Here is a 22,886-nt window from a genome sequence, read left to right as displayed (position 1 = left end):
CCCCCTCCCTGCCCCCTTTGCCTCAGGGAGCCATGCCAGGGGCTGGCGTCTGACCACCCCCTGGCCCTGCCACTGGAGCAGTGAGGGTGGGGAGAGACCCTGACAGAGGCGGCAGCCCCTGTCATGGTCTCCTGGGGAGCACAAGCGTCTTCCCGGTGGTGGGGGGCTGCACTGTGCGCAGGAGCAGGGCTGGCAGAGCTGCCACAGCCTGTGTGGCATCAGTGGTTGGGCTCAGAGGGGGGGCCATGGAAGGGCTAAGCCAAAGTTTGGGGTGGACATAGCCCCCTCCCCCCCACCCCCCCCAAATCCCCTCACTTGCCCTGTGCAAGCTGCGGCAGCTCTGTCCACCCCATCCCTGCCTGCAGTGCAACCCCCGCACAACATTGGGAAGAGGCTTGTGCTCCCCGGGACACCATGACAGGGGCTGATGCTCCTGTCAGGGCCTTTCCCCCTTGCTGCTCCAGCAGCAGGGGCATGGGTATGGCCAGATGCCAACCCCAGTAAGGCCCTCTGAGGCAAAGTGGGTAGGGAGGGGGTTTATTCCTTCCTCCCTCCCCTCTCCCCCCCGGTGACCCTAGCTGGGGTTTGTCTGGCTGGGGGCAAGTGGCAGAGGCAGCAGCCAGGGCTGGCAGACCCTGTCTGCAGTCCCCCAGTGGGAGAGGGGAGGGAGGTGGGAATAAATCCCCTCCTTTCGCCTTAGGGGGGCATGCTGGGTCTATGTCTGGCCATGCCCCCACCTCTGCTCCAGCTAGGAAGCAGAGGGATGGGGCCAGTCCTGCTCTCTGGAGCAGGGAGGACAGCCCAGCCCAGGGCTGAAAAACATGCTGAGATGCTGGGGGACTGTGATTTAACTTAAACCAGGAAGGGTCTGGGATAGAAGTTCCATAAACTGGTTTGACCTCAACCAGTTAAGTCTGATGTTACATTCAACCTGGTTTATCTTAAACCAGTTTCTTCCATTTTGAAACTGGGTTATGTGCACTGAACTTTTGTTTTGTTATAGGTTTAAATCAGTTTCTGATCACTTAAACTGGTTTATGTGTAACTTCTGTCCCTAGCCTAAAAGGCTTGCTCCAACCTCCCCCTGGAATCATTGGCAGTCTTTCCATTGGCTTTAATGGAGTTTGGATTGAGAATGCTGGCTGGGTTGCTCACAGAAGAGACAGTCTACAGAAGCATTCGAAACAAAGTTTAGCATAAGGACATTGCCTTTTCTATTATACAGATTTTGCTTTTTTATGATGACTTAAGGGGGGAAGGAACATTTAATGCAGCTGTCTAATGAGGTAGAACAGATTTTTCTCCAGAAAATAACAGAGAAATGATCATGGCATCCCTTATATAATGCACATTGACATGGGAACAAAAGTAGAAAGAAAGACAAAACTAAACCAACAATGACAATTGAATCGAATCAACACTGACACACATAATAGCCTGGGGGAAAAGAGCACTGGCTGATGAACCAGAAGACTTCTGGGAAAGAACAATTCAATGGTGGAGGGTGGGGGAGAATAAACATTAGCTGAAACCTTTGCTTTGAACATTCAGCGTGAGATTTTAGCTAGTATTGCTGTTCACCGAACTTGTACCAAAGAGAGATCCTTTTTGCCATCCTTTTTAAGGAGTAACTATGGAGACAGGAGTATTTGGGCCATGTACATGACAAAAGCCAAGCCATTACTGGAGGTGTTTCAGTTGTGCCCCAAGACATGTGGCTTTTCTTAGGCTCAGAAATGGGGGTCTGATTCAAAGCCTGATAGAATCTAAAGTAGTCTTCCCATTAACTTCAATGGACACTGATTAGACTGTGAAACCAAGGTTCCTGACCACCTTGTATTCATTTAAATCAGTTGCTTACAACCTTTTTAAACTTGAGGCAGCTTTTGGAAAATGCCAGTTGATGACAGCTAAATAATAATACAGTTCTTCTGTTGCAAAGAACTCAAAAGACTACAACCGGTCAATATGGTTTTAAAATGATGAATTCCTATTTGAAATATCTAGGTTTATCCTGTGAATGTTGCATGGCATCCTTGAAAAGATCTGAATGGTACCCTGGTTGAGAATCTCTGCTTTAAATATTCCATAGCCTCTCTTGCATCAGGAAGCTGAGATGGTATCTATGGTGTGTGGGCCAAATTATAATTTGGCTAATTATAACCTTCCTAGCAAACTATTCTGTACCCTCCCTCTTCCTCCCCCCCCCACCCCCATTATTTTGCAGTGTTTGTAGCAAAGAGACATTTTCTCTCTCTTCTCCCCAAAAGAGGAAACATTTCAATGCTGGTTGGTTGATCTTTTTCTATACAGTTCTTAAACAGCATCAAGAATCTTAATGAGAAAAGCAGTATAACATAGAAGGTGTTAGGATTAATAATTATGGTAGTTGTCTCCTTCCTCACTGAGAACTTCTTTTGTGGATTTTCTCTGCTTAACGCTTTGATGAAGCCTAACGTATGAAAGTGAATAGTATCTGCCATCATGTAAACTAGACTTTGATTGACGTTGGCATTGATTGACATCTGATATAACTTCCTGAGACCATTTGTATGTGTTCTTGACAATGATGGAGAAGTGTTGTTCCAATGCACCTCATGTCCCCTGAGACAGACTAAAACCTTGGCTTATTTTTTAGCAACATCTTTTATTATAACAGCTTTAATTACTTCTAGCATCTTTTCAATAAAACGAAATTGTGTTGTATCTTTAAATCAAATCTCTGAGCCAAATGATACTATAATGAATTTCATTAAGCACTTTTCTAATGCTTGGGAATGGAACTGCCCAACTGTGTCTTATAGCTTCTGGTCTGATATATTCTTTGTTGCTATTTGGAGACCTCTGAGAGCCACAAACCCCTGTAGATTGCATTAAAGTAAAAATTAAGATTGAAAGTCACAGGTACCTCTGTCTTCACAAGGTCTTGGAAATTCCCTTGTACATGCTGTTAACATGAACTGTGCCCTAGAATTCAAGAGTATCTCTGCCCGCAGCTCTAGATTACAGTGTATCTCAGTATGTTGCTGTACTGTAGACCAGTGGTCTCCAAAGTGGGGTGTGCGCACCCCACGGGGTGCACAAGACGATTCATTGGGGTGCGGGAAGAAAATATTAGAACTTCTATTTAGATGTATATTTATGTAAATATACATATATTGGGGGTGTGTGCTCAAAAAATTTTTACTGATAGGGGCACATGATCAAAAAAGTTTGGAGACCACTGCTGTAGACCATGCTTATATGCCTGCCCCATTCCACCTTCCAATTTCCCTCAGTGTCACTCTCCTTCATGCAGGTTACGTCAGCTTTGGAGCCCAGCTGTGTCCTCACATGGTTTTGTAGATCTGGGTATCTGTACACTGTGCTGGCCTTTTCTACTCCTCACCTCTGTTTGTGTCTCCCTTGCAGGTATGGATGGATGCAGGCACTCAGATCTTCTTTTCTTATGCCATTTGTTTGGGATGCCTGACAGCTTTGGGCAGCTACAACAAATACCATAACAACTGTTACAGGTAACTGGGACACAATTATATTCTTCAAGTAGCCTATCTCCTTCCTCCTTTCTGAATACTGCTACAGATGATAGACAAAAGTGCTGATGGAGACAACTGACCAGATTAGGTTTGAGAAAAGGCCTCATGGTCCCTTTTTACCTGAGACAAAACAGCATGAATTTTCCAGTAGTTTTACTTAATGCGGTTGCTTTTGCCTCGTGTTTGAAATCAAGTCTGTGGTTAGATATTGGGAGGAACTTTCTGGCTATGAGAGGGTCAAACACTGAAACAGATTAGAGGCTGTGAAATATCTCATTGAAAATTTTGAAGTGGCAGGTACAAAGACTTTCTGTCTGAGACAGGTTAGATTGGGGTGATTCACCCTTGAGCAGGGGTACTGGAATAGATGACCTCTTAAGGTCCCTTCCAGCTGTTTTTCTCCAATTCAATGTTCTGTCCCTAGGAAGAACTTCAGAAATCTCCCAGCTGAGAGGTCCTGCCTCCATGCAACACTTGTTTATATTGTCCAGAGTCCTTTTAAATCTTACTTGGGACAGAATCCTGCTTGATTCCACTAAGCACAAACAGCATTTTTGGAGGCCTGTGAAGTTGATTTTGATGATAGCAAAATGAAGGGTCGGTAGCATTCCATGAAATGTTTTTCCATGAAATTCAGCCAGTCCATCCTCACCTTGTAATTGTAATTCCCTTTGCTGCTTTGGCCTGGTCCCTCACACAGCTGATAAGGCACCCACTCCTCCTGTCCAGTAACACCCCTTGCCATTCATCTTGGAACTTGCAAATAATAGTGTCAGATATTTCACTCCTAATCTTCATTGCCTTCCTCCTGTTCTGCTCAGTGCTGGGCTACCCTTGAATGGAGACACTCAATCCTGTTAAATTGTACTGAACTGTCAGACTGAAGTGCCCACGTGGGGAATAATGTTGGAGGAAACTCATTTTCAGTTTAGACATTTCTGACATTTGGAACCAAAAGTGTCCAATGGTGAAAGACTAGTGCAATAAGCTAAGGAGCTCCAGAGACTTGCCCACTTGCAAGTAAGAAAACTTGTTATTTTGATGCAATATTTATTTGTCAGCAGAGCTGGTTTTAGGAACAAGTAATGAGGGCAATTGCTGTGGGCCCCACTAAGCTAAGTAAGTGCAAGTCATCTACTGTGGGAGTAAGAAGTGGACAAGGCTCGCATCTTGGCCTCAGACTTGCGAGGGCCCTGAGCAAGCACTGGCTTTGTTAGGGCAATCTCCCTATAAATTGCACACAGCAGGAAAAACTGGGACATTGCATTTGCTGTCTAAACAAGTCCCTCCATCTTCCAGAAAAATTTACTCTATAGATTGTGATTTCTTTTCTTTGAATTGTCATTTGTTGTTGTTATGGCAGGTTTACGTAGTGCTTTACAGACCACTAAAAGATAAAGGCTGTATATCAAGGTCTTTTCTCATTAAATTAAGATGATGTTTCATTGCTAGTTATGAGGCTCTGGATGCCTGTCCAGTGAGAACTGCACCAGGACATTCTCTCATTTGAGGGGAGAAAAAAGTATGGGAGAGGAAGGAACTGTGGATTTGTGATTTAGGTCTGGAACAGTTTATTAGAAGGTCTGGGCTCTGTTCTGGATCTGCTGCTGACCTGTGGGCTGGTTTTGGGCAACTTCATTAATTATCTGTCTCTCCATTTCCCCACTATAAAATGGAGACCATGACAATGGTCTACCTCATAGTGAGTTTGTGTAGGATTTCAGGAGCCTCAACTGCAAGGCACTAAAAAGCAGTATGTGTGGCTGTCCTGCACAAGCTATTTAATCACGTTAGCCATCAAATATTAATCATTTGCAACTGAACTCTGCAATGTATTTTTGGTATCCATCCTTCAACTTTTTTGTTCCCCAATTGCAGTCCCTCATCTCAAGAGATCTGCGCTACCTTTTGCAGACCTGGCTTACATAGTCAAAATGATTAATTTTCCATCTAGCAAAGGGAATATAACAGCATGGGGCACCAGAGAGTCCTATGAGGATCACTATTATTCAATGTTGTTATTAATCACCTGGAAAAGGGGGCTATGTTAGGTGACAGCATTTGCCAGTGAGACAAAGTTATTTAGGTGGGACAAAACTAATGCAGATCATGGAGAACTGCAGAAAGAATAAACCTCTAATAAATGCATCAAATTGGAAAACACCAGTGTGGGAAAAGGGCTATTTAAAGTAAAGGACAGTGGTAGCACAAGAACAAATGGTATGAGCTGGTATCAAATACATTTAGGTAGGAAATTAGAAGGTTTCTAACTGTTGGGACATTGAAGGTCTGGAACTGCCTCCCAATAGGAAATCTTGGCGGCACAAAAAGCTGAGCTAGTTTTTGTGAAGGGGTTTGATACAATTATGAAAGGGATGATAGCCTGTGGTTGCCAGGTTACTGGAGTGAACTATGTAAATGGTGCCTTTCCAGCCTGATGTTCCTACATAATTAAAATAGGTGATTGGGAAACATTGTGGCAGATGCTGCTCAGTGGTGACAAATGTAAAGTAATATATGCAAGAAAGACTAATTTAACTATTTCTGCACCTCAGGAATGCTAACCACACCGAAACTTCTCTCCTAGAACAGTTGGGTGCCATTGTGGACAGTTCAATAAAGATATTTATTTGATGTGTGTGTGTGGGGGGGTCTAAATAAAGATATTTATTTAATGTGTGTGTGTGGGGGGGGCATTTAAAAAGCAGATCAAATGTTAGGCTTTTTAAGGAAAAAAGAAAAAGGGAGAGATGGTAATACTGACTGCCCTTACAGAAATCTATAGTATACTTTTTCCCAAAATGGTGTGTTCAGTTCTGGTCCCTACATTTCTAAACGTGTAGCAGAAATAGGGATCTAAGACAGCCACTGACAATAATTAGACATAGAGAGAGATTAGAATATGAACAGAAATTGAATATTGATCATCGCTGTTTAGTATAAAGAGGAGATGAATAAAAGATGAGATGGTAGATGCTAAAAAGAATGCTTTCAAATGAGTGATTTAGAGACAGTAAATTGGGTGCTCCTATTTATTTTTTCTCCTAATGTATGAACTGGAGGATATCCAATGGCACTAAAGATGCTGAATTTAAAACTGATGTTAAGAAATGTATTGGTGCCTCCCCAGACACATGCACTTCCAAGTGCAAATAACTTCTAGAACTTGCTGCCAGAAGGCTTCACTGGGGCTAAATGGGATACAAGAAAAAGAACTGGGCTTTGAAGAGGTAACTTTTCCGGGGCCTTCTTATGATGCATCCAGTAATTGCCACAGACAGTTCATGGGTCTGATCCTGCATAGCAATTCCTGCAGGAAGGGGGGAGGCCCCCATGATTAATGCTGACCTGAGATTGGGACCCTCAGGTTCAAGTCCCTTGCTTTGTCCCAGACTCACTGTGTGGTTTAGGGCAGGTCACTCTGTCTCTCCATGGGTCAGTTCAGTCCGTCTGCAGCGGGGAGTAATGCCCACCTGATGGGGGCGTGGTGTGGACAGATGAGATAGTTAGGACTCCATTGGTACAGTGTGACGAGCAGAGAGAAATCAGTGTTAATTATTGAGAGGTCCAGATTTATTTCAAGTCTTGTGACATTGTGGTTGTCACTGTGCGAGATGAGGATGCTGCCTCAACATGTGATGATGCTGCATCATGCTGTGGCCATGCAAATATCCTGTATTTATCCTTACATACATTCACAGGCTTGTGCTGTCCAGACACCTGTACAGAATCTGCTAGTATAGACTAGTACCTGTGTGCATCTCTAGGAGTACACTTTTGTCTCCTTTGCTGCTGTCCCTGGCTGGTACTTAGTTTTGATTGCCTTGCTTTTCCCTTCCTCTACTCCCTCCAGTATGCTGATACTTTTCTCTTATTGGCTGGCTGGGCTCCCAGGCTGATGCTCATCTCTTCTCTTTCCCAGGGACTGCATCGCTCTGTGTTTTCTGAACAGTGGCACAAGTTTTGTGGCTGGCTTTGCAATCTTTTCCATCTTGGGCTTTATGGCTGAGGAGCAGGGAGTGCCTATTTCTGAGGTAGCTGAGTCAGGTGAGTAGGTTCTGTGTTCAGGACACAGCGAGGCCAGTCTGTGTCTGCCTGCTCCTGACATTGTGTTCCTTTTCTGCACTCTCTCTCCAAGAAAAAGGTTCACATAAAGAGCAGAGCAATGTACAGAGAGGTAGATAGATACCCACCTCCAAACTGCTGGCCCTATAGTAATGAACTCTACCCTAACTAGACTTATTGCAACTGCAGGTCCAAATCTCAGCAGAGTCCACTCATCCTCCTGAGGTAGGAAAGAAATGTCTCAGAGTGTTTACTGCATGAGGATCTCTTTAAGAGCTAAAGCCAAGTCTGCCTTGCCTGGGTACTAAGGCTCTTTTCAGAGGGTTTTGTTCCATCCCTCAGCTATCATGATGGAATTGGAGCCTACTGTGGCTCTTCTCCACTCCCCTTGGTCCTGTAGATGTAGCCTGCTCTTGTTCCTCCACTCTCTGTCCCCCAGCACTGAAGCCTTTTGGTCACTGGCTGCTAGCGACAGGGAGTGCCTTGTGGAAGGTGAGTATGTACTGTGCAGCTGGATGGACCTGAAGACCAGTTCTGAGCAGTGCTGAGCTGCTATGATGACCTCTTCTTCCCTTTCTTAGAGGCTGCTAGTACAGCTGCTGGCTTTCAGATCTGGCCATCACTACCTGCCATAAATTACCTTCTCTTTTCAGGGCCTGGTCTGGCATTTATTGCTTACCCTCGAGCAGTGGTCATGCTGCCTTTTTCCCCACTCTGGGCCTGCTTTTTCTTCCTGATGGTCGTTTTGCTTGGACTGGATAGCCAGGTAAAGACACATGCACACATTTGTCCCTCTTGACTGGCAGATAGACAGTCCCATTGAACTTTGTGATTCCATGGCTAGGCTGATAGCTGTCCCCAAGCCTGCTTGTTTAAAACCAGCCTGGATATGTTTTTGATTGCACACTCTTTGAGGAAAGGACTGTTTCAGAGCCTGGGCACACAACATTCTACTGTCATTTGCAATAGCTTTGGACAGCCATGTAAATCACAGCAGAATCAGAAGCAGACTAACCAGCAGCTTATTCCAGTATTACAGTATTGTAGACTGAAATCTTCCCCTTGCCAATTATGCCTGTTTATCTTGTGCAATATCTGCCCTGGAGTGTACATAAGACACACAACCTCTACAGTGTTGTACAGTATGCTAGTGCGGTTTTATTACTGAGGCTCTCAGGGGTAATTGTACACCAGGTTGGGTGACATTTTCCAGTTTGGGTGCAGAGGTTTGAACCATCTGCACACTCATTGAACCATCTGCACAGTAATATAAAAAGTTACACGGTGTAGACATTCTTCTGTGTCCAGCCTCTTAGTCGGTGCTTGCAGTACCAGTAGGGCCCAGTCTGAGCTGCAGCCTCTAGTGCCATGACCTTGAGTCTCCCCATTCCAGAAGGCATGGGGACAGTTTCTTGGCTGTGTAGGAAGGGATCTGGATAGATGTCCTGTAAACTGTGCAGCCCCCATGCAGTACCCATAGCTTATTCAAAGATCACAGGATCACAGAGTGTTTGGGGCATTCTCTGGGCTTCAGGCTTTGCAACACCCATGTGCTGAGAGTGGGGGAATGAAGAGTAGAGGAGCAATGAAGCTGGTGTGATACGAGTGAGCTGATGGGCACGTGAATTCTCCTCTTCCTAGTTTGTCTGTGTGGAGAGCCTGGTGACAGCCCTTGTTGATATGTATCCTAACATCTTCCGGAAGAAAAACCGCCGAGAGACCCTCATTCTACTTGTTTCCATCCTTTCATACCTGATAGGACTGATTATGCTTACTGAGGTAGGTTACAGCTCATAATCTGTGCGGTGCTCTTGTCATGCCCAACTGAAATCAGAACAGAAAGAGGGCCCTAGGCCCTGTGGGTGGCCTGGGAGCATGTCATTTTTCCTGATGCTCAGTGGGTCAGTGCTCAGATGGGAGACCCAAAGAAGGCCAATAGGTGCTGTTAGATGTGTTGTTACTGGGTCAGCAGCAGGGATCCTGGCTTTCTCAGATAAAAGTAGCAAATTCTCTAGTACAAAAAAAATTGCGAATTGCAAATTCTCTGTGAATACTGAATACAATGTTCAGTATTCAACTGAAACATTGTATCAGTTGAATACAATGTTTTACTGATGTGTATACAGTTTTTAAGAAATTTGGAAGCCTACCAGTGCCTCAATTACTCTAATAAAATAAATTCTAAATACCTATATATTTTGACATTTCATTTTGGGCTTTTCATCATGGAAAATCAGAGTTCTTGCTGCCCCCCTCACTTACCAGGACGTGGGTCTATCTGCAGTTGCCCCCACCTCCCCACTGCTTTGTGGTGCTGAGCAGCCCTGATATGCTGTTGTCCCGCACTCCCAAGTCACAGTCCCCACAGCCCTGTCGGTGCCTCTCACTCTGTGTACCCCCAACTCGCTCCCTCCTGGCAGCAGCTTCCCTTGTGCACCAGGATGTGGGGCCAACTGTGGCTGTCCCCCCAGTTACTTTGTGGCACTGAGCAGCCGTGACAAGCCAGTGCCCTGCCTATGCCATTGCCCCTCAGTCCCAAGCTGCAGCCCCTGCCTGCCCCCCACTTGCATTCTCACTGCAGCATCTCCCCTGGGTGTGGGTGTGGGGTTTGTGGTGGCGGGAGGTGTGTGCAGGGTTTGTAAGTTGGTGTGGGCCCCCCTGCCACAAATTCCCCCCTGCACACACACATTCCCCTCCTATGCTGTACAGCCCCCACTGCCGGCAGCTCAGCAGCAGCAGGCAGCAGGCTTTTGGGGCACTCATGGCTGTGTCAGGCCAAGCCCCTGGTGGCGCACAGCTCCAGCTGAGTCCCAGGGCCTGCGTGTGCTGGCATTGAAGCTGGCCCAGCCTGCCAGTGGGCACCTTTGGACCAGACCAGGTTGGCTTCCTGCCAGCACATGCGGATTGTAGCACCACAGGTGGGAGCCACATGCCATCAGGCTGGGCAGGCTCTGTGCCTGCATGGGTGGCTTCCTGCCGGTGTGCTGGAAGCCCCTCCATGGAGGCACGGAGCTGGTCGTAGGGCTTCTAGCACTCCAGTAGGAAGCCACCCATGGAGCCTGCCTGGACTGATAGTGCATGACTCTGTGCCTCCATGTGTGGCTCCCGCCTAGCCTGGTGGCATGCAGCTCCTGGTCCACACGCCATTGGGCTGGCTGGCCCTTGACATGGGGCTTCCCACAGACACCTCCCCACTCCCTCAGCCCCCACCCACACACCCCCACCTTGCCCCCTACCTGCTCTGCTGGCTCTTCCCATAGCCTCACCCCCAGCCCTGCACCTACACCTGCACCCTCCCCACACGGCCCCCTCACCCAGCACTGCTGGTACCCCCCCATCCCTGACCCCAGCCACCCCAGACCACTGGGGGGTCCCCAGCTGGCCCCCAGCCTGCTGCAAGTCCCACTTACCCCAAAGACTCCTGGAGGGAAAGTGAGCCTGAGCCAAGCCCTGGCTGCCTGAGAGTCTCAGGCCCTGTCCCCTCCCCCTTTCTCTCTCCATTGGGACAGGGCTTAGGGTCTGCCACCCTTTTTGCAAGAAGCCCTTGCATGCTTGCACTCTGCCAGCCTGCAGAGAGCTCTTTGCAAACTTGGAAAATCTGTGGGTATCTCCATTAAAATTAAAAACCCACTTTTTTTTCTCTGTTAAAAGGAAAAATCTGTAGTTTTTTTTCCATTTTTCTGAGGGAAATGGAAAACCTGGATCCCTAATCAGCAGGTAGTGCTTTTTCCTCTGAACTTGGTACAAATTGCTAGTGGGCACACTCATGCTGGAGGTGTCAACTTTTGGGTAAGGTTTTAAAGTGGCCTGTAGTGGACTTCTAACATCCTGGGGTGTCTTCTAACAAAGTGGGGATAGTGATCCACCCAATTCCAACCTAGGGAACTGCAGTTTTCTTCCCCTGTGATACTTTTCAGATATTGCATTTTTCCCTTCCTGTCCTAAACTCTTGGATCCTGCTGCTCTGTGGACATGTAGCCTGGACATCCATCCCACCTTGACTTCAGAGTGAATTGCTAGAAGTTAAGATTCTGGTCACTCTTTTGCGAAGCAAAGAAAGCTGTAGCCCCATCTCAGTTGCAAATTAATTGAGACCTTTTGCCCTCCTTCCTCCTACCTGACTAGCTAGCAGTTTGCATTTACAGTGAAATATGATGGGACTTACTCTGACCTTGTGTACATCAGTGAAATTCTGCTGGTGTACAAGCTGGGATGAACTGGAATCGTGCCTGGTTTCCATGTTAGCAGAGGAAGGGGCTATTGTCCAGGGGCTGGTGGTCTGTCTTTGCCTCTTCCTGCATTTCTTTGAGCCTGATTTTGAACAGCTGCCTCTAGCTTTGCACTGGCACTTTTGGGCCTGGAATTCACTACAGCAGTGCCTGCAGATCAAGGAAGGTAAGTACCTGAAGGGCCAAGAGGTGAGCCCATGATGATCAGTGCCTGAGGAATTCATGCATAGTCTGATGCATATTTGGAGGCTGAGTTTGGAAAATCAGGGACACTAAGCCTTTTTGCCTTTGAGGTGTCTTTCTCTGTCTCTGTCAGACTTATTTTTTCCACTCTCTCTTAACTTTGGCCTTTGACACCGTCTCTCACCCCATCCTAGTTAAAAAACTAGGCAACTGTGGCATAGATGCCTACACAGTCAGATGGATTGCAGATTGGCTGAGGGGTCGCACTCAGAGGGTGGTGGTGGATGGGTCATATTCGACCTGGGGGGAGGTGGGTAGCGGAGTCCCCCAGGGCTCGGTCCTGGGGCCTGCGCTGTTCAATTTCTTCATCAGCGATCTGGATGATGGGGTGGAAAGTAACCTGTTTAAATTCGCTGATGACACCAAAATCTGGGGGGAGGTGAGCACGCTAGCAGGGAGGGAGAGATTGCAGAGGGATCTGGATAGGTTACAGGGGTGGGCTAACAGGAACAGGATGCGTTTTAACACGGACAAGTGCAGGGTGCTGCACTTGGGCAGTAGGAACCAGCAGCACACTTATACAATGGGGAACTCCTTACTCGAGAGCACGGAGGCAGAAAGGGATCTTGGAGTCATTATTGACTCCAAGATGAACATGGGCCGACAATGCGAGGTCATGGTTGGCAGGGCTAACCGGACCTTGTCGTGCATCCACAGGTGCATCTCGAGTAGAGCCAAGGAGGTGATCCTCCCCCTCTACGCGACGCTGGTCAGGCCACAGCTGGAGTATTGTGTCCAGTTCTGTGCGCCCCATTTCAAGAGGGATGTGGACAACATGGAGAGGGTCCAGAGGAGGGCCACCCGCATGATCCGGGGACAACAGGGCAGACCCTACAGTGAGAGACTGCGGGACCTGAACCTATTCAGCCTCCACAAGAGAAGGCTGAGGGGGGACCTGGTGACCGTCTATAGACTCACTAGGGGGGACCAGAAGGGTTTGGGGGAGACGCTGTTTCCCCTAGCGCCCGCTGGCATAACAAGGAGTAATGGGCACAAGTTGATGGAGAGGAGGTATAGATTGGACATCCGCAAAAACTACTTCACAGTTAGGGCGGCTAGGAGCTGGAACCAACTTCCAAGGGAAGTGGTGCTGGCCCCTACCCTGGGGGTCTTTAAGAAGAGGCTGGATGCCTACCTGGCTGGACTCATTTGAGTCCCGTTTCTCTTTTTGGGGTTTTTTTGTTGTTCTCCCGCCCTGGCGGGGGGTCGGGCTAGACGATCTACTAGGTCCCTTCCAACCCTTAATCTATGAAACTATGAAACTATTAACTAGCCACAGGTGCCCAGATAGACAGTAACTTGCCTTTTTGCTTCTCATGGAAATGAAGGTCTATAGATGGAGCACAAATGGTCTACTGAAAGTGGGATTTTGAGGCAGGTCCCTGGCACTGTTTCATATTTGGGGTATAAGGGGAGTGGCTTTTTCTGTTTGCGGTTGACTGAAATTGTGCTGTAAGGGGGCAGAAAGTCACCAAGGATTCTTGGTAGAATGGAGCTGGTTCTTTCTCCGGATAAACCTCTTTACTAGTCCTGGATTTAGATTTCTCTCTCCTCTCTCCATTCCCTACCCTCTTTCCCCTTCCCAGGGCGGGATGTATGTTTTCCAGCTATTTGATTATTATGCTGCCAGTGGCATGTGCCTGCTCTTCGTTGCCATCTTTGAGACGCTCTGTATTGGCTGGGTGTACGGTAAGTGGGAGTTGGTGAGTTTTAATGACTCAGAGCCTTCTATCCAGTTCTCTGTGGGGCTGGTCTCTCAATCAGTCCACAGGTCTTCTTGATAAACCTGATACCCTTGTACCTTTCCTTTTATGTGTCCTTGCTTGAGCATCCTGGGATGAAGACGGTGGGAGGTTGTGCCTCACAGCAGTGCCTAGTGGGAGTTGGCTGGACTCCTGCAAGAGAAGCTACCTCTTTTACTGTTGTTCCTTCTATTAATAGGGTACCTTTTCCCTTCTCCTCAGGAGCTGACCGTTTCTATGATAATATTGAAGACATGATTGGCTACCGGCCATGGCCTCTCATCAAGTACTGCTGGTTATTCATCACACCAGCGGTCTGCCTGGTGAGAGCTGGCAGGACACTGGGGGCCACCAGGGTGCATCTGGGATGGGTGGAACTGGGTTTTGGCAACTGTGGGAGTGGGGAGACTGGGTTGCTGTTCATAGTGCTTGGGTCCCTGTCTTGGGACTAAGTTAAATAGGTAGCAATTATGGTGTGAAACTGTAGTGGGGGAAGAAGCAAAGATTGTAATATAATGAGCTGTCTTGGGGTGTCTTGTCACAGTATCTGTGAAGGACAACAAGAGCCCTATGACCGTTGACTGCTCCTTTGGGTGAAGTGGCCCATGGTTTGGAAATCTGCTTCTGTGTGAATGGATTAAATGATCCCCACGGCAGCTGTATGTGCCCAGGACATGGTTTGGTCATGGAATAGCTGGGAGCAGATTACCAGACAGTAGCTATGACTACTGCTAGGGCAAGCTGGTTGAGATGTAGTGGGCATTTGCTGCTGGGTCAGTGGCAGCACAGCAGGTTTGACTGATACCCTGATTCCTGCTGTCCTTCTAAGGAAGGTAAGGTCCCTAGGGAGACCATTTTGGTTAGCTAGATTGCTTTCCTCTCCTCCTCTTTTCTTGGCCCCTTTCACCCCAACAGGCAACCTTCCTGTTCTCTTTGATTAAATACACACCACTGACTTACAACAAGAAGTATGTATACCCCTGGTGGGGAGATGCACTGGGCTGGCTGCTGGCCCTCTCATCCATGGTGTGCATCCCTCTTTGGATCCTCTACAAGCTCTCCACAATCAAGGGCTCCCTGAGAAAGGTAAGGCTGCTGCTCCTGGGTCAGGATACAGGCTGGATTGGGGCTGTGGGGGACTTGAAAAGCTGCTGGTGTAATGGAATGATTGCCTCACAAAGCAGCCTTGGTGTGGTATTAATAGTATCTTGAATTAATTTACTGAGGCTTAGTCTCTTACTCTGAAGAATGAGCGGCATCATTGAATTCAGGCTGGCTGGAGGGCTGTTCAGAGCTGTCTTGCATCCTGTGCCTCTTAGTATTGACTCATCTCTTAAACTGCTGCCAGTACACAGCTCTGTGGAAGGTGGACAGATCTACATCATTGGGTGGGAGGGACATCTGGCATATAGACACCACAGAGTGCAGGACTGGCTAGGCCACACAGTGGGACCTCTAGGCTGTGCTTATGCTGTAACAGAGGGCAGCAGTGCCACCACTGGAAGCTTGAAGCCACCTGTGCATGCATTTTTGCAGTATTTGGGGGCAGTGAGGTACCTGCTCAGCCTCTAGTACCTCTAGTACAAGCTAGAGCTTACTGTCCAGTAGTTATGTTGTGGTTCTCATGGCCCAGTGTGGGAAGCAGAGGCCTGCTAGAACACAGCATGCTTGGACCATGTTGTGAGGTCCCTCACTCCTTCAATGAGGCTCCCTGGGGCTGCAGAGGAGTATTAGTAAAAAGCATTCATGTTGGCTATGCTGGAACCATGAGCACTGGGAAATTCCCAAGCTTTTTTGCAAGACTTCCTGCACCCCAGAGCAGTGCATGGGGATAGACTGGAACAGAGGACTAGCTTGGAGTCCCCATGGTCTGCATATCCAGACAGAGGCAACTCTGCTTTCTGCAAGCCTTCCATTGGCAAACTTCTGCTGATGTCAGTGGAAGGCGAGTTATTGCCTGTATGCTGGTGCTATGTGTGGCTCTGGGATTCCTGCAGCCTTGACCACCAGAGGGATAAGTTTGAGCGCTGCTGCTTGGAAGAGGTGTAGGGGATGATTGGTCCCATAGTCGCCTGTTGGTACTGTGGAGAGAATGGATCCCTTGTTTAAAAAAACAAAACAAAACAAAACAAAAAAAAAACCAAACCCCAAAATCCTGGGTTGATGCTTTGGCACTTGCCTGTATTTTGGCTATTCAAAGTCCTGGTCAGGAGCAGGAAAAGGAGCCTTTCCCACTCCGTACCCAGAACTCACACAAGTGCAGGGGTATTCAGCTGAGGGCAATCTCCAGAGGGTTCCAGCATTGAGGTTGGCTCCAGCTCTTGTTTAAATTACTGTGTGCACGTGTGCTGGCCAGGGTAACTCTAGAGCAGGGCTGCTCAACTTTCAACTCATGGGCTGCATCCGGTTCCTAAGGTTTTAACTTGTGGCTCCTGGTTCAGGTGCTGCTTCTGCTGGAGCTGGTCAGGTGACTTTGGGGAACCCAGTGCCATGTGGTGCTGTGTGCTGGGTATGGGGACTTTGGCATGGTGCAATGGGGAGAGGGAGCTCTCAGCACTGTGTGGCGTGGTGTGCAGCCAATGTGGCATGTGGCCGGGGGGGTCTGCAGCCCTGGGCGATTCACAAGTTGGACAATCGTGGTCTAGGACATCCCTGGCATTTAAAGACAGATGTTCTACAAGGGAGGCTTGAGGTGTCATGAGTTATTCAGATCTCAGGCTGATTTTTTCCTATGACTACAAAGCTCCTCCTTGCCCCACTGCTGTGTGCTGTCCTTGCTAGAAGGGGGCTGGTGGGGTGGGCAGGACCCTTTCCTGCAGGTCAGTTGACTGTCTGATTTTTGCCTTGCAGAGGTTTCGCCAGTTAATATGCCCAGCTGAGGACCTGTCTTCCAGGCTGGGTGTGGGGCAGCCCCCTCCTTCCACCAGAGCTGGTATCTTAATGCTGACAGAGCTTGGTTCTAACTGCTAGGGCCCGCACAGCCCTGTGGATTGTTGTGTGCACCCCTTCTACCTGTCTGATAACCCAATGATTCTCCTCTTGCCAAGGGGAGAGGGACTTGTGAGCCAGCCTCCCTTTCCTGGAAGATTTGATGTGCTCAGCAGGGGCTGCCATGGAACGGTCACCAGGGACACTGTGGAGCGAATGATGCACCTTAATTCCTTCCCTGGAGAATGTGTCCCGGAGCCAATTCAAGCCAGGACTGAGCCCTGGAGTGGAGATGGTTGGAGTCTTACAGAGGGGCGTTTTTTCCCATGTGGACTTTGGGGACTTCTCCATTCATTCCATTAAACACTTGTTCTTTCTACTCCAAAGTGGCTCTGACTCCATTTTGTCCATTGCATTCTCTTTACAGGGGACTACCTCCCCGCTCAAGGAGTCCTTGTCACTTAGAGGCTGGTGCTTTTGCCCAGAGCTGCCCTGGGTTTGTTTGGCTAGTGCAACCTCTGTAGGCAGAGGTGCTGGTTGTTCTGATGGCCAAGAGAGCCTTGGCAATGAGGGGAGTTGCTAGTGTTATTATCCCTTTGCTCCCTTCACTCCCCTCCCAGAACTAGCAAAATATGCCGTACCCTGCCATAGAGGAAGACATGGGGATGGCCCTCAGGGGCCCCAAATAAATAAATCCATTTTTTGGGCCCCAAATAAATCCAAAGAAAACTAGTAAATACCAAGCAAGTGCTATTCATAACCATACTTCTGAAACTCAAGAGTCCTGTCTATTGCAAGTCAGGAGTGATGCTTATTGGCAGAGTTGTGTTGTGGGGCCTGAGATGGATGCAATGGGAGGTACATTGGAGCAGGAGCAGGATTTGCTGGCAGAGACTTAGAGAGAGGGACTGATCTTAGGGCTGAAATAACAGGGAGCATTCACAGGCCAAGGGCTACAATATAAGAGCAGACAAGGAAGTCCTTTTGCACAGGACTTAGATGCATGGGTAGAGCTGGGGTGCTTCATGCCGACCTGGATTTACATTAGAGCTGTGCGGGCCCCTAGGACTAGAAGAGCAGTTGGTGACTGGTATGTTGGTAGGTGTGCACAGGAGGCCAGGAGTGAGGGATACTTTGCTGGGCTGTCCAGCACAAGGGAAACCAGGAACCCTGATTAGATTAGATCTATGCAGGGCAGGTTCCTGGATAAATATGCTGGGTGGGTGGTAAACCCTTACATTGTGCTACTTGTCTCCAGAGACCATGTACCCCTTTTACCCTCTTTTCACAACCTGAAAAGTTCTGGAAACCACAAGGAGTTGACAGACTACTCCAAGGCCCCCAGCTCTCTGGGGACTGTGGGGGAATCCATACTGGTACTACTTATGATCCATTCTGCCAGTGCTGTTGCTTGGGGATATCTAATGGATGAATAATCATAATCTCCTCTGCAAGTCTTGCCAGTAGCCACAAGGTGGCCTCACTACTTCAGGGACTGTTGATATTCTAGCAGCAGTTTTAAAAATGTCAGTCCTGTGCATCCATCACTGAGCAGGCTGACATTGTTGGAAGATTGTGAAAGTAACCACATTGTCATCCTGGAAATTGTCTTCCCAACTCCTGAGTGCAAAGAGGAGCTCAGCCCAGCCACTATTAGGTTTCTTATTACAAGCCCCCAGTGCAGTAATGCCCAAAGGAGGTTTCTTTAGGGTTTCATAGATAGATGTTAGGGTCAGAAAGGACCTATTAGATCACTGAGTCTGACCGCCTGCCCCAGGCAGGAATGAGTGCTGGGGTCAGAGGACCCCAGCCAGGTGTCTGTCCAATCTCCTTTTAAATACCTCCAAGGAAGGGGACAGCACCACCATATTCCATATTTTGGCAGCCTTCACTAAAGAATTTCTTTCCGATATCCAATCTGAATTTGCTCTCTTCCAGTTTGTGGCCATTATTTCTAGTTACCCTGACAGGCACCTTGGGGAGCATTGTATCTCCTATTTCTTGCTGCCCCCTCCCTGATGAGTTTGTAGGCAGCCACAAGATCACCTCTCAGCCTCCTCTTGTGGAGGCTGAAGAGGTTCAGGTCTCCCAGTCGGTCCCCACAGGTTTTTTTCTGTAGGCCTTCAACCAGACAAGTGGTCTTTCTCTGAACCCTCTCCAGGCCATCCACATCCCCGCTGAAGCACGGTGCCCAAAGCTGGATGCAGTACTCCAGCTGCGGCCTGACCAATGCCACATAAAGGTGAAGTATCACCTCCCTAGACCTGTTTGTGATGCACCTACTTATGCAAGAAAGGGTGCGGTTAGCTTTACTTATTACCTCATCACACTGGTGACTCGTGTTCATTTTAGAGTCAACTACAACTCCGAGATCCCTTTCCGCAGTTGTGCTACTTAGAGTGGTACCTCCCAGGCTGCAGGAGTGTGGATGACTCTTCCTCCCCAGATGCAACACATGACACTTATCCTTGTTAAACTGCATCCTGTTCTGTTTGGCCCACTTCCCCAGCCTGTCCAAATCAGCCTGGATTTGCTCCCTGCTGTCTAGTTTGTGTACCTCTCCCCTACAGTTTGGTGTCATCAGCAAACCTGGACAGGGTGCTTTCTACTCCCTTGTCCAAGTCACTAATGAAGCTATTGAATAGTACCCCAGGACAGAGCCTTGGGGGACTCCGCTGCCTACATTTCTCCAGGAAGAAACCAACCCGTCCACCACCACCCTCTGGGTGCATCCCATAAGCCAATTTTCTACCCACTGGATTGTGTAATAATCTATGTTGCAACTGTTTAATTTATTTATAACAATTGGGTGTGACACACTGTGTCAAAGGCCTTTTTAAAGTCTAAGTAAATAACATCTACCTGTATTCCTTCATCCAAGCAGTGTTCCTTTAGGTGCTCAATGCCCTGTTTATATTTGAGTTGTCTAATAAAAGAGATCAGAGTTACGCAAAGAATCTTGTCTGGTTATCTTAATTGATCAGATCAGCCCCCCTGAGTGCTAATCCAGTCCTAAAATCTGATGAAGTAGGTTGTTTTCTTATTGGGACAACTCATGCCTGTCTGAACCAGTTAGGGCAGAGCAGCACCTCAGAAGCTACCTTTTGTCTGACTTCAGACTACCACAGTTCACCACTTCTTTTTTCCATAGGGCAAACCTGGCTAGATGTATTCTGGGGGGTTTGTCTTCTGCCAAAGTACGAGAGATCTGATCACAGCTGGCTGTGGGATATCAGACTGGGTTGAGCAGTGTCCTGAGAGAGTACTGAAAATCCTCCTCTTTTAAATGTTATCTTTCTTTTTCATGTTTAGATCTTAATTTCATTGCTCAAGGTCCTACTGAACACCAGAAGGTATTTCCCCTGTATCAGATTGGCAGGGAACTGTTGTGAGGTTTTGCCTACTTCTAATATGGGGTGGGGTTCACCTCCAAGGATCCTCAGAGTGCCTCTTGCCACATCAGTTCTCTGCCCTCCCAAGTCCTGTTCACTGCCCATGGCATGCAACAGTTTAGTCTCCTGAGGACTGAAATATTTTAGTCTATTTCAAGTTAAGCCCAAGGGATCAATATAGGGGTATTTGATTATAACTGAATGGCCTTTGATAGACACAAATTCAGCCTAGGTAATCTAATGGTCCTTTTTGGCATGGAACTATGGCAAAGTCCAAAGAATTGAACAAATCTTTTGGAAGGATTCTTAGGACTCCACAATATGACAGTACTCAAACAGCAAGTGCAGGACTATCTGATACAGCTCCTACATTGCTTCATCCAGAAGAGATGTTCTTCTAACTCATTCACCTGTGGCTGCAGTTTCCCCTTTCTAGAGGGGCAGAGTGTGAGGGATGGCCCTTAGAGACTTGGTTTCCTGTGCCTAGAGAAAAAGGCTTGATTTCCGCCCCTTGGAATTATGCATGACATTGGGAAAACTTGGATTCATTCAAGGGTTTTATTTGCATGCGTGGCTTCTGTTGTCATCCCCTGCATTGTGCCATTTAGAGGATCAGCCAAAGGCCCTTTCTGGAAGAGAAGGTCTTGGGGCCAGGGCACAGGTCTAGGAGTCATGAGAAATGGGCTCAGGTCCAGGCTCTGTGTGACCTCTCCTCTTGCACACCATGTAGCCTCTCAGTTTCCTCCATCTGTGACATGGGGAGTACACCACCCACCCCGTGATGTAAGGATTCAGGTCTAAAAAGTGTGTTGAAATCTGTGGCAAAGACTCCTAAGGAAAATTCCCAGATAATTGAAAGGGGATGAACTCAAAAGGACCCCACATGAAATTAATAGTGACCTGTAGTACTTTTACTCTGTGATTCCAGTGGAATCCGATCAAGAATTAAACCCTTTCTTTTGGATTTTGTGGAGATCCTGCCAGAGACCTCAACTGTGGAGTTATTGTTGTCTATAAAATTGTTCAGGATTGCTCAGAGAAAAACATCTACAGAGATTTTAATGTTTCTGTTCATCTCTCTAAGACTTTTCTTCTGAAAAACTGTTGTTTATCATTTACAGTCACCTTCAGGAATGGCTTGTGTCTGAAATCCAGTGAGTTTCATACATGCAGAGTGGTAGTCTGCTAAGAGGGTTCCACCTCAGTTTGGTTATCAAAACAGTCCTTTTTCCAGTGACTCTGATGTCTGAGTAAAACCAAAAAACCCCAAACCCAGTAAACCATGGTATGAATATGAATCTAAGACGCACTTTTTTCTTTCTATGATGTCACACATCATAGAAAGGAGCACAATGGAGCAGAATCTGTTCTGTGGACCTCTGTGGGATTTTTTCACCTTCGTCTGAAGTACTGGACGTTGGCCACAGCTGAGGATTGGGGTTTTGGACTGGGGACTTACTGGTAAGTAGGGCCTTAGGTTCCTGACTAGGAGATATAGCTCTTCTGCTCAGGGTCACACCAATAAACAAATTTGGGGTCAGGAAGGAATTCCCCCCCACAGATTAAATTGGCAAGGTGGGTGTGGCTGGGGTTTTGTCTTTCTCTATAGTGCAGGGCATGGTTTCTTTCTAGGATCCTGTAAGCATGCATTAAAAAACATTGCTTATCTGCCATTGCAGTGGCATTGGCTGTGCCCGTGTCTCCTGCTTTTATCTGTGGCACATGGCAAGGTGTTTATGGTGTTTTCCAGTTTTGTGCCTCATCATTGTGTTGTGCAATGTTTTGGAGTGGACTGTTTTTAGGCATCTTTGGATAAATGAATGTCTACATATGAAAGCACTGGATGCAATGGCCTGGGAGGCCTCTTCCAGTCCCACCTTTCCCTATATTGGTGCAGTTGTTCCGGCAGGGGGTTGAATTTGACATGAGCAAAGTTTTGGGAGTCTCTTTCTGGAAGGGGTCAGTTACTGTCTACAAAGGATGGACTGAAGTTGCACACTTCAGCCTTAAGTCAGGTCACCACTTGGCCCTTGCACACTTCCCTGACTAGCCCCCTCCCCTCACAATGCCTACTGGACTAGTGCTTTGCAAACCAGGTGAGTCTTCTTATGCTCCCTACTACAGCTCCTGCCACCTTTCACCTTGAGTGCTGCTGGTTGCCAGTTTTGGCAACAACGGGCAGCAAGAAAAGCAGTGGTTGTTGTAAGGTGAAACGGACTTCTTGCGGGGAGAGGATGCCTCCATTCTGGCACCTTACTTATTGCATGCTGCTAATTCCTTCTGCAGGCCAGATCACAGCAGGATCCAGCCTGCCAGCTGTAGGTTGTTGACCCCTGCTTTAGAACATGTTTCCAGTGCTCACTCTGGTCACTTGGGAGCTTTACTGCTACTCATGCCTCCTTCAACTGCAGAAATGTTGATAGTATCTTAGCTGAGAGACATCTGAAGACCTTGAATACTGCACCCTTAAATGACCAAGTTGAAAAGTGAATCTAATACTGAGTTCCTTGCATGCAACGTGCACTTTTTTTTTTGAAAAGCCAGCTGCTAGTGATTGCAGTGTGCGTTGTGTGCGAGACATATGATACAAGCAGTTTGTGCCCCAGTGGGCAGAAGCAAAAAGTGAAATTTGCACATGATTTTCAGGGAACAAAACAGTCAGCAGGCTCAGCTCCCTAGCTGCTGCTAGTCAGCTATCTGCCAGAAGGAAAGGGGTTTTGTTCTTCATTCTGCCGTTCAAAAGCAAGGTGG

General features: G+C 47.6%; 1 protein-coding gene across 1 annotated transcript in view; it reads left to right on the top strand.

Moving 5' to 3' along the window:
• Window positions 1-17,122, top strand: part of LOC109296216 (sodium- and chloride-dependent GABA transporter 2) — a 60,660-nt gene extending 43,538 nt beyond the window's left edge. The window contains exons 8-15 of the mRNA XM_019515507.1: window positions 3,412-3,515; window positions 7,459-7,583; window positions 8,255-8,367; window positions 9,243-9,380; window positions 13,660-13,762; window positions 14,038-14,138; window positions 14,731-14,901; window positions 16,666-17,122. Coding sequence (XP_019371052.1) covers window positions 3,412-3,515; window positions 7,459-7,583; window positions 8,255-8,367; window positions 9,243-9,380; window positions 13,660-13,762; window positions 14,038-14,138; window positions 14,731-14,901; window positions 16,666-16,785 — 975 coding nt within the window. The 3' untranslated portion in view covers window positions 16,786-17,122. The remainder of the gene's footprint in view (window positions 1-3,411; window positions 3,516-7,458; window positions 7,584-8,254; window positions 8,368-9,242; window positions 9,381-13,659; window positions 13,763-14,037; window positions 14,139-14,730; window positions 14,902-16,665) is intronic.
• The last annotated feature ends 5,764 nt before the right edge of the window (window positions 17,123-22,886 follow it).

The sequence above is a fragment of the Gavialis gangeticus genome, unplaced genomic scaffold, assembly GCF_001723915.1.
Source record: "Gavialis gangeticus isolate Ggan-Ray unplaced genomic scaffold, GavGan_comp1, whole genome shotgun sequence".
Taxonomy (NCBI): domain Eukaryota; kingdom Metazoa; phylum Chordata; order Crocodylia; family Gavialidae; genus Gavialis; species Gavialis gangeticus.
This window is presented reverse-complemented; position numbering and strand designations above follow the sequence as displayed.